Here is an 11,963-nt window from a genome sequence, read left to right on the forward strand (position 1 = left end):
AGTATTAGGCAGATTTTATAATTGCCTCAAATTCAACTATCATTTTAGTTTCAACCAATTGATGTCATAGTACTAATTAAGTCAGTAACTATCAAAATACCACTTAACATGTAAGTTAAAAGTTAAAAGTTAAAAGTCATTAACCATCAAAATACCATTAATATAAGTTAAAAGTTAATAAATTAATTATTTTCTTTTATGGGTTATTTAATATGTATGTTGCAACACAAAAATCAAATTATATATAGAATGTAAACCTTCAGTTATTTATCAAACATGACTTATTTATATATTTATAACAACATAAGTTATAAGTTAATAAATTAATTATTTTCTTTTACGGTCATTCAATTTGTATACTGCAACACAAAAATCAAATTAAATAAAGAATGTAAACCTTGAGCTATTTTATAAATATTTATTTAATGTTCAAAAATTAAATATTATATAATATTAAATATAAAAGAGTTAAAACTAAATATGTTCAATTTGTTATTGAAATTTATCAATGTTGCAGAAAAATTAGTATAAAAACTTCAAGAAATTTTTAGGTAGACTCAGTCCACCATGTCATCCGTAAACTGAGCCTATTAAAATAACATCTCATAAAAATGAGGGCATCATCATAATATTACTATTCAAATGTGTAAAAAAAAGAACAAACAAAATTACAATAATACTCTCATTTTAATGACGTGTTATATTTTGATACGGTCATTCAATTTGTATGCTGCAACACAAAAATCAAATTAAATAAAGAATGTAAACCTTGAGCTATTTTATAAATATTTATTTAATGTTCAAAAATTAAATATTATATAATATTAAATATAAAAGAGTTAAAACTAAATATGTTCAATTTGTTATTGAAATTTATCAATGTTGCAGAAAAATTAGTATAAAAACTTCAAGAAATTTTTAGGTAGACTCAGTCCACCATGTCATCCGTAAACTGAGCCTATTAAAATAACATCTCATAAAAATGAGGGCATCATCATAATATTACTATTCAAATGTGTAAAAAAAAGAACAAACAAAATTACAATAATACTCTCATTTTAATGACGTGTTATATTTTGATAGACTGTCCACGAATGACGTGGTGGACTGAGTCTATTTAAGAATTTCTCACTATAATAAAAAGAACAAAAATAAACGTGTATGTGGTCATCGAGCACATATTTAACAATTAAAAAGCGATATCAATACACTAACAATTGTAAAAGAAATTCACATCGCAAGTGAATTTGATGAATACAATATCGTATTAAAAATAATGGTGATTATTTCTTATCTTATTAAAAAAGGTAGCATGCAAACTTGCAAAGAAATGGAAAAAAGTCATCGGAGAAATAAAAAAATATCGACACAAAAAATTTATAAAAAAATAAAATACAAAAAATGTCTCATATATTCAATACTTTAAAATAACAAATTACTAGCATTATTAGAATAAATTTTTTTATCTTAATAATTCACAAATTATTTTTATTATTATTTGTATGAATTTTGCTTTAAAAATTAATATTTCAATTAGATTCGCGGAAATGCGCGGGATTACGACTAGTTTTGTATATTGTTAATAGAATAAACTTTCAAAATTATATTCTTTTTAAAGGTGATGTTTAAGAAAAAAAATGAAATGCGGAAAGTACAAATTATAATTTAATATTTATCTTCTATCTTTTCCTTCACGCTTACGCTGTAATTTTTTATTTTTCGACAAATAAATTTCTTTAAAAAAAAAGATATGTTATGATTTAAGTGTAAAAAATTGCTTAACATTTTAATTTCACAAGCAGTAATATCTCTATGCAAAAATATTTTTGATATTCATATTAGCTTCACTTGCATTTTAGTTGCTCGGTAGTTATTTTTCGGTTGCTCGGTAGTTGCATTTTGGTTGCTCTTTTTTTGCTGCTTATTAGTTGCTTTTTTGTTGCTCATCAGTTGTTTTTCGGTTGCTCATTAGTTGTTCAAGTTTTTCATTTACGAATTCCTTTATAATGTGGGGAACTTCGGTACTATGTCATATTCTCTTCTCATTAGAAAAAAAATACTCATATTCATCCATTTATTATCCTTGTCAACTGATTTTTAGAAAATTGTATTTCATCGTCAAATAATTTTATGAAGATAGATTGAAATGCAACACGTTTTAAGTTTTAACTAAAGAATTACTAATAGTTGATGATGCAATACCTTTTACGCATTATTCAGCTCTTCACATTTCACAAAATCACTAAACATAATTTTCACAAAATTCAATATTTTTTTGGCATTTCATCAAACATAAGGTACGCATCTTTTATACAATCATTCTCAAAATACAATTCAGTTAAGGAACTACCTACAAACTCATCCACATCAAATTTTATGGACAACATCATATCATGAACCACCATAGCAAGTAATTCATTGTTCGGCCACAAGCACAAATCACACGAGGAAAAGTATATTTATCAAGAAAAGCTCCACAAATCAACATCTTTTTTTAACATTTTAAAATAAACAACAAAACAAAATCAAAGTGACCCATCTTATTAAACCCTTCAATCATCTAATTCTAGAGCATAGTAAAGTATGATAAAGCTGGAGAAATTATTTTTTTACATCTTTGAAGCTTTCACAAAGAACATACATACTCTCTTAACTCTATTTGTGGCGCCATTAATAATAGAGTAAGCATGAGTTTGCTTAATGTGGTGGAGACTGGAAGAATCAGTGCGGCAATATAAAAAAAATATAAAATCTAGCTTTGGAAAAATAATTAAAAATCTGTATTGAGATTCAATTCAAAATATAAATCAATGAGTAAGAGTGTAAATTGTTTTTTGATTTTTTGAAATAATAAGAGAAAAGAGAAAAGAGAAAAGCAATTGATAAAAAGAAATAGAGAAGATAATGGAGAAGAACAACACACATAATTGACAAGCTGGAAAAAAGAGTAAAAATGAAAAGAAAGAATTAAAAAAAGCGCACGCTTGAAAACTAAAGTTTAGGTAGATAATGTTTGTAAAGATTTGGAAAAAAGGAGTACACTAGGTAATTTTCTCTATAAACAAACCGTTTACATGTTTTATCAAATATAGCCAAACACCTTTAATTTGATCTGACGTCGTTTTGCTGAGTCAGATCTAATGTGGCCGACATGCTGGCAAAAAATAAACCAATTCAAAAATGACTATAAAAGAAACATAATATGCAAAAGTGGATAATATTTGCCGATTTTAAAAGATTTGATCATAACTGACAAAAGTCGCAAAGGTGTGGTATTTTTTTAGGGTTTGACCTTTAATTAATTAAAATTGAATTAACTAAAAATCGCCAAAAACTTTCAAACATAAAACCAAATTGAACGAATTTGTCAGTTTATTCGGCTAAACTGATAATAATATTAAGAATAACTATAAAAAGAAAAAAATTATTAGGTTAACTAAAATTGTAAAACTCTTAACCGTAATCAAACTAATTTTTTTTACAAATCAAATCGACCAAATTAATTAAAAAAAATTAATCGAATTAACCAAATTAGATCAGTCAATCCTGTTTCGCTTGTTATGTTCGCACCCTTATCTTGTCTATCATATAGAGACCTGTTAATAGGGGTGTGCAGTATTCGGTTAAAACCGAATTAACCGACCGAACCAAACCGAAATTTTAATTTGGTTCGGTTTTTGGTTAATTCGGTTCGGTTTCGATTTTCATTTTTAAAAAGTTTGGTTAATTCGGTTCGGATCGGTTTTGGTGATGGAATTTCCGAATTAACCGAACCGACCGAAATAACCGAATTATATATATTAATTGTGTTATTTTTGTATTTTTTTAAAAAAAGTTAAGGTAATTTTGTAATTTTTTTAGAATTTAGTTACTAAAACACCTCAAAATGTACTTAAATTATAAATTAGTATTAAAATTATTGTTTTTTATTTTATTTTTTATTTTTTAATAATTAATTTTAATAAAATTTGGTTATTTCGGTTAACCGAAATAACCGACCGAACCGAAATATTTTCGGTTTGGTTTCGGTTCGGTTTCAATGTAATTCGGTTCGGTTTTGGTTTTGAAATTTCTAACATTTCGGGTTCGGTTAATTCGGTTTTGGTTCGGTTCGGTGACCGAACTGACCGATGCACACCCCTACCTGTTAATGGGCCGAGTTTAGACGGGCTCGGGTTGAGCTTGACTTTTTTAAAAGCAACCCAAGCCCGTCCAAGCCCAGTTTGTGCTTCAAATATACTACCCAAACCCGGCCCTAATACACTATTTTTACGAGTTCGGGCCGGGCTTAGACGGGCTTGACTTTTTTAACGGCAAACCCAAGTCCGCTCAAGTCCGGTTCGGGCTTTAAATATAGAGAAAATTACACCATTTACCAAAAAGAATGAAAATAATTACAAAACTACATGTTGACTTTTGCATTTATAAAAATCCTAAAAATATTTACAAAAGTACTAAAAAAATAATAATTACAAACATACGGTGTATACTGCGGGTATAATGTTAGTATACTAATAAATTATACCAAAATTATACCAACATTATGCATACTGAGATTTTATTAATATTAAATAAAAATTTACCGAAATTACATCAAATCCTATACTAAAAATTAAATTAATAATATACCAAAATTATACCAGCAGTACACTAAGAGTATATACATCAAAATATGCTGAAATTTTATTATTATACCAATATTACACCACATCATATACTAAAAAGTAAACTAACAATATACTAAAATTATACCAACAATATACAAATTCTCTAATTCATTACCAACTATCTATATTATATATAAAAGCACGGATGGAGGGGGGGACATGCAAATTTACTGAATAATCCTTTTCAGTTCACTATTAAATAAAGGTTTTATAGTCATTAATTAATTAGTATTTAATTAATCACTATTATAATTAAAGTCCTGATTAGAATAGGTAGCTAAATTATCTCCAATTTAATTTTTAGTATGTAAAAAATTGCTAAATTGTCTCCAAATTAGTAGGAATACCTATCTTTTAATTTGATTGAACTACAAAATTAAAATACTGTATTTGGTCAATATATTATTATTTAAATTTCCATCTTATTTATTTTTAAAAATATTATTAATAAAATTAAATTAATTATTTAATTATAGTTAACATAAAACCAAAAAAAGAAAATTTAATAACCGAATATATTATATTTACTTTTACAAAAATTCTTAACTAATTTAACATTAATTATAAATAAAAAATTGATATAATTATAATAAATTTACTAATATATTCATTGAGAAGTTACGTTACGAGCCACGTGCATAGCACGTAATCCGAAACTAGTAGTGAAAAATACATATAAAAAAAATTATACATGTTAAAATTTTATAATCAATATACCGAAAATATACTGAAATTATATTAATAATAAACCAAAAACTATTTTTAAATTATCTGATTTATAGTTTTTATATTTCGAAATTATACCATAATTATACCGGCATTATACACATCGTACTTTTGTAAATAATTTTTATTTTTTGGTAGTTTTGTAATTAATTTTAAATCAATCGATATTTTTGTAAATAAAAAAGTTTACAGATACTTTTGTAAATTTTTTTAAAATTTTAAATACTTTTGTCATCGTCCCTTAAATATGCTATCCAAACCCGGCCCTAATACACTATTTTTACGGGCTCGGGTCGGGCTTGAATGGGCTTACGTTGATTTTTTTACGATATTGAAAGTCCATGTCCGCTCATAAAAAAGCGGGTTTTTTCGGGCTCGGACTCGGACCGGGCTTGAGACCAAATATTGGTGTCCAAGCCCGGCTCTATGAGGACGGGCCTGGGCGGATGAGCCGGGTACCCAAACCCATGAACATGTATAATCATATATGAGCCGCATTAATTAGAAAAAAAAAATTCAATTAAGTATTATGGAAAAATGTATAATTTAATATTTTGATAATAAAATGACGAAGTTAGCCCTGAACTAAAAGTAAGAAAGTAAGTTTAAATTTATTCTATATATAGAATTAAAGATCATCCATCTCTTGGCGCTAATTCCTCTTCCTCTCTGCAATACAACAATACCTTCACTTCTTTCGGATCTCTCCTTAGACTCTTTCTTTCTCTTCCATAACCCAAAATAACTCTTTTTCTTTTACATTTTCAAGATCAACAACAATGGAAGATGACAGGATCGAGGAAGAAGAAGATAAAGAACCGTTGTCCACTTTGAATAATAATGCCCCACCCACTTCCCGTAAGGTCTATTACAGCCAGCAGCTCCGGACAAGCTCAGGCGGTGCCACCACCCACAAACGCCACCACCAAATGAGAAAACATAGCCTCGATAACATCTCACCTCCTATACCAATAGCCACCAGTTCTTCCGATCACAACTTTGACTCTTCCGAGGATGATAATTTCGTCCCGTATTCATCCACCTCCATTAACTCCTCCTCTTCCGCCGGGGATAACGAGCAGTTCCGCTCCATGAGCCTCAACATGGAGGTCCCGCCGGATCGCGACGAGGTTAAGCAACTCCAACCATTGCCTGAATTCATTGCTAGCGGAGGTACGGGGATCTTCAAAGCCCCGATACGCGCGGCCGTCCACCCCGGACGGCCGCCCTGCCTCGAGCTCAGACCGCACCCGCTGAGAGAGACTCAAGTGGGTAAATTCCTGAGAAACATTGCATGCACGGAGACGCAGTTATGGGCGGGTCAAGAATGCGGAATCAGGTTTTGGAAATTTGATGATGCATATGAGGCAGGGTGTGGATTAGGAGGTAGAGTGAGGAGAGGAGATGAGGATGCAGCTCCGTTTTACGAGTCGGTGAATACTTCTCCGACAATGTGTTTGATCATTGACAGTGCTAACAGATTGGTCTGGAGTGGACATAAAGATGGCAAGATTAGGTCATGGAAAATGGATCATTCTTTTGATGACATTGATACTCCTCTTAAGGAAGGTTTGTCTTGGCAGGCTCATAAAGGTCCTGTTCTTTCTATTGTCATGAGTGCTTATGGTAAGTTAATTATCTTCTCTTTTCTTGCCCGGAAATTAACCTGAATTGATCGGATAACCTTCCGTTGTTTGAAAAATAAATGTTTGAATATCGATAATCGCCATGTCAAAATAGTATAATCAGATAACCGCAAAAGTATTTAACCTTTTTAAAGCAAATACTAGTATATTTCGCTCTTCAAGATCTTTTTTTCTTTACTAATGATCCTTTATTTCGGTTGATTTAGGTGATCTATGGTCGGGTGGTGAGGGAGGGACTATAAAGATATGGCCATGGGAAACAATTGAGAAATCATTGTCTCTATCACCGGAGGAAAAACACATGGCTGCACTCTTGGTAGAGAGGTCACACATTGACCTGAGGAGTCAAGTGACCGTAAATGGTGCCTCCAGTATCTCTTCTTCTGATGTCAAGTGCTTGTTGTCTGATAATGTTAGAGCTAAAGTCTGGTGTGCTCAGCCTCTCTCCTTCTCTCTATGGTATGTAGAAGCTAGAATTAAACTGTCTGATCGGTACCTATATTTCAAGTATGTTTTCGGTTTAAAATGTAAGCTTATTCTGCAGGGATGCCCGTACAAAGGAGCTTCTGAGAGTGTTCAACATCGACGGCCAAACCGAAAACCGAGTCGATCTATCATCGTCGTCATCATCATCAACACAATCACAGCAAGATCAACCAATCGAAGACGAAATGAAGGTAAAATTCGTATCAGCATCAAAAAAGGACAAATCTCAAGGCTTTCTTCAACGATCACGTAATGCCTTAATGGGAGCAGCAGACGCCGTACGTCGCGTCGCCACCAGAGGGGCGGGAGCTTTCGTAGAAGACACGAAAAGAACCGAAGCATTAGTCCTAACCGTGGACGGAATGATCTGGAGCGGCTGTTCAAACGGATTACTAGTACAATGGGATGGAAATGGAAACCGAATCCAAGATTTCACTCACCACTCCTCCACAGTTCAATGTTTTTGCACATTCGGGACGAGGATTTACGTTGGATACGTGAGTGGGATCGTTCAAGTTCTTGATCTTGAAGGAAACTTGGTTGCAGTTTGGGTATCTCACAGTAATCCTGTCCTGAAACTGGCCGTTGGGAACGGTTATATTTTCAGCTTGGCGACTCACGGAGGTATACGGGGGTGGAACTTGACGTCGCCAGGGCCGCTGGATAACATAATCCGATCAGAGTTGGCGGAGAAAGAAGTTGCATACACGAGACGAGATTGTTTCAGGATTTTAGTTGGGACTTGGAATGTTGGTCAAGGACGAGCGTCTCAGGATGCACTTACTGCATGGTTAGGTTCGACTGCTTCGGATGTGGGGATTATTGTTGTTGGGTTGCAAGAAGTTGAGATGGGAGCTGGTTTTCTTGCTATGTCTGCTGCTAAAGAAACTGTAAGTAACACAAATTTCATTATCAATAGTTTTGTAAAAGTATCATATTCGATAACAGCAAAATATTTAACCGGGATATGTAATGGTCTGATTACATGATAATGTTGTGATTGTAGGTAGGACTTGAAGGAAGCTCAGTTGGGCAGTGGTGGTTGGATAATATAGGCAAGGCATTAGACGAGGGAACAACTTTCGAGCGTATGGGTTCTAGACAACTCGCAGGATTGCTTATTTCTCTTTGGTAAGTACTTACTATCAATTCTAATTCTCATTTCTTAAGCAGGGGTGTCAAAATGAGCATGACACGCGAACACGATTTATAATCGAACCATCAGATTAAATAGGCTGTATGGCTTGAGACTCATATTCTGTTTAATTTTTGGAGTTTGTATTGACGCAATTGCTAAACGAGTTGTGCTCGTATTGACCATAATCGTGTCAATTGAATGGGTCGTTATGATACGAACACGGCCAACTAACTCGTTTTGACATCCTTAGTCTTAAGTGGCATTCTTTTCAACTTAAATGAATGGTGAGTCCCTAATTAGGGTGAGGAAGAATCTTAGAGCACATGTTGGGGATGTTGATGCTGGAGCAGTTCCATGTGGATTTGGACGTGCAATTGGCAATAAGGTTATCATAATTCATTTTCTATAAAAGAATATTATTTTGTCATTTCGTTTCAGCGTTTTCGGTACAAACATAGCTTTAAATGATGTTAATCTTTGCAGGGAGGTGTAGGTTTGAGGATTAGAGTTCTTGACAGGATAATTTGCTTTGTGAACTGTCACTTGGCAGCACATCTGGAAGCAGTAAATCGTCGAAATGCTGATTTCGATCACATTTTCAAATCGATGGTGTTCAGTCGATCATCACACATTACAGCAGCTGGTATGGTGCGACTCTTATTTTTATGTTGCTCTCTTGCCCTCTCCACCTATTTATTTTGGCTGCTTTATACTTCTGCCTTCCCATTCGTCTTCTCTATTGCAGCCGGAGTCTCCACAGCCAATCAGATGCTCAAGGGCACAAACGTAAGTTTCCATTTTCATCTATATCTCGACAAATTCTTACACAGACTTTGTCCATCACATTGGTTGTGTCTATGGATGACATGATGGACAAATGTATATAAATATTAGACTTCCGATGGCAAGTTGATAGTAAAATCCATATTATTTATTTATTTGTTGCTCTTTTGAGACGAATTTTTTGGTGTTTTCACAGGCTGTGAGCGCCAACTCGGAGGACTCAAAGCCTGAATTATCAGAGGCGGATATGGTTGTGTTTTTAGGTGATTTCAACTACCGGCTTTTCGGTATATCATACGATGAAGCAAGGGACTTCGTTTCGCAAAGAAGCTTTGATTGGCTTAGAGAAAAGGATCAGCTGAGAGCAGAAATGAAGACAGGAAAAGTTTTCCAAGGAATGCGTGAGGCTCTCATCAGATTCCCTCCTACTTACAAATTTGAAAGAAACCAACCAGGATTAGGAGGTAAAATTCTTTCCGGTCATAACGGTTTATGTCTATGAAGCAATTTTCAGTATTCTGCTAAATTACATCTTTGCAGGATACGATTCCGGAGAGAAAAAGCGTATACCAGCTTGGTGTGATCGAATTATATATCGAGATAACCGGGCGTCTTCAGTTTCTGATTGCAGCTTAGAGTGTCCAATAGTCACATCAATTTTACAGTATGTTTCAAATTATACGATATTGTTATTCTAACTTATATTGCACGTGAACTTGACGAAACTTACATTTCAGCATTTCATTCCTAGTGTAAAAAATGCTTCTAAAACATCAAAACTCTATATTTATAACTTATTTCTATAAAAATGTAATTTCACTGTTCTCTATTTTGCCGTTTCTTATTTCGACATTTCATGTGTTCAAGGTATGAGGCTTGCATGGACGTTACGGAGAGCGATCACAAACCGGTTCGGTGCAAGTTCAATATGCAGATTGCACATGTTGACAGATCAGTGAGAAGACAAGAGTTTGGAGAAATTATAAGGTCTAATGAGAAAGTGAGGTCTTTGCTTGAAGAAGCACATTATATTCCAGAAACCAGTGTAAGCACCAACAACATTGTTCTTCAGAACCAGGACACCTCCATTCTGCGCATTAGCAACAAGTGCCTCAAGGAGGAAGCTATATTTAAAGTTATTTGTGAAGGTCAATACGCCATCAAGGATGACGGAGACGAGGATGAGTACCGTCCTAGAGGCTCCTACGGCTTTCCTCGATGGCTCGAGGTAGCTTCTCTACTATAGTATCTCACTTGCTTTCACTAATAATTTGACTATAAATGTAAGGTTCATCGCCCGTACTCAAGCTGTCGGACCTTACACAACCTACTAGAGTGTGCGAAAATCAAACTAAATCAAATAGTGGAACAAACAAATCCCGTTTGATTCAGTTTGAAATACAAATAAGAAATCGGGTTTTCTGTTCGGTTCAGTTTTGAAAGTAAAAGTACTTCAATTCCGTTTTAGTGCAAACTGAATCAAGAAAAACTGAACAAACGGACTAGTTTCATTTGCTTTTATAGAGAAACTGTAAAAAATTTAATTCAACCAGATGCACACCCCCAAACCTATGATGCACGTAAACTTCATTCTATTTACGTTTTCTGCGTTCTGAAATATGAAAATGTTTCAGAAACCCCAGTTTAAACTTGAAACTTTATTTTATATGTGGAAGCTCTCCAAAACACTATTTTTCTCTACCTGTTTTCGTGTTTTCGCATTTCTATTTCGTTGCAACCTAGCAAACATCTATTAACACTTAATTTCTTGTGTAATCCTCAAAACAGGTCACACCCGCTGCTGGCGTAATCAAACCAGATCAATTTGCAGAAGTTTCAGTACATCATGAAGAATTCCATACCTTAGAAGAATTTGTCGATGGCATTCCGCAGAACTGGTGGTGTGAAGACACACGAGATAAGGAAGTGATTTTAGTTGTGATTATCCAAGGTAGTAGCTCAACACATATCAAAAGTCACAAAATCCATGTCCGCCACTGTTTCTCAGCTAAGGCTGTGCGCATTGACACAAAACTGAACAATTCCAAGAAAAACCAATCTGGTAATCACAACCACCGCTCTGAACTCAGGCAGCAATTGAGCAACTCATCTGATACTGCTGATGAACATCGAAATTCACGTAAATTTTGAATCTCAACCATAAGGCTGATAGTAAAAAAAAAGGAAGCAGATACAGATGCATCATCATTACAGACAGAACTCGGAAACTCTACGGGTGCTACAGTATTGATGTAAATACTCATGATGCATGATGATCTCTGTTCATTTGCTCTACAACAGGTTCAATATGTTTATCATCAGCCACCTATTCTTATACTTGAATTCTTTTCCTTTTTACCTTTTCCAGTCAAGATTTGTAGTTGAAGTTATTTGTATGATTCTTGATTTAGTTGGTTTTTTAAAAAATTGCAGCAAATATGCTCCAACGTATAGCTTTCTACAGAATTAAATTAGAACTATTTCTCTTGTAAATTGAAATATTCTACAGTTGCTGAA

The 11,963-nt window shown here is 33.6% G+C and overlaps 1 protein-coding gene across 2 annotated transcripts; it reads left to right on the plus strand.

Moving 5' to 3' along the window:
* The first annotated feature begins 6,040 nt into the window (after positions 1-6,040).
* LOC126686621 (type I inositol polyphosphate 5-phosphatase 12-like) lies at positions 6,041-11,939 on the plus strand. 2 transcript variants are annotated; one of them, XM_050380757.2, is made up of 11 exons: positions 6,041-7,019; positions 7,246-7,498; positions 7,584-8,415; positions 8,532-8,656; positions 8,964-9,048; positions 9,147-9,306; positions 9,409-9,449; positions 9,643-9,910; positions 9,987-10,110; positions 10,314-10,674; positions 11,235-11,939. In XM_050380757.2, the coding sequence occupies exons 1-11, from the start codon at positions 6,173-6,175 to the stop codon at positions 11,595-11,597; spliced, it is 3,459 nt and encodes a 1,152-aa protein (XP_050236714.1). In that variant the 5' UTR covers positions 6,041-6,172; the 3' UTR covers positions 11,598-11,939. The 2 variants fall into 2 exon arrangements, with proteins under 2 accessions (XP_050236714.1, XP_050236713.1); XM_050380756.2 differs by having other exon boundaries at positions 9,147-9,449.
* The last annotated feature ends 24 nt before the right edge of the window (positions 11,940-11,963 follow it).

The sequence above is a fragment of the Mercurialis annua genome, linkage group LG6, assembly GCF_937616625.2.
Source record: "Mercurialis annua linkage group LG6, ddMerAnnu1.2, whole genome shotgun sequence".
In the NCBI taxonomy this organism is placed as follows: Eukaryota; Viridiplantae; Streptophyta; class Magnoliopsida; order Malpighiales; family Euphorbiaceae; genus Mercurialis; species Mercurialis annua.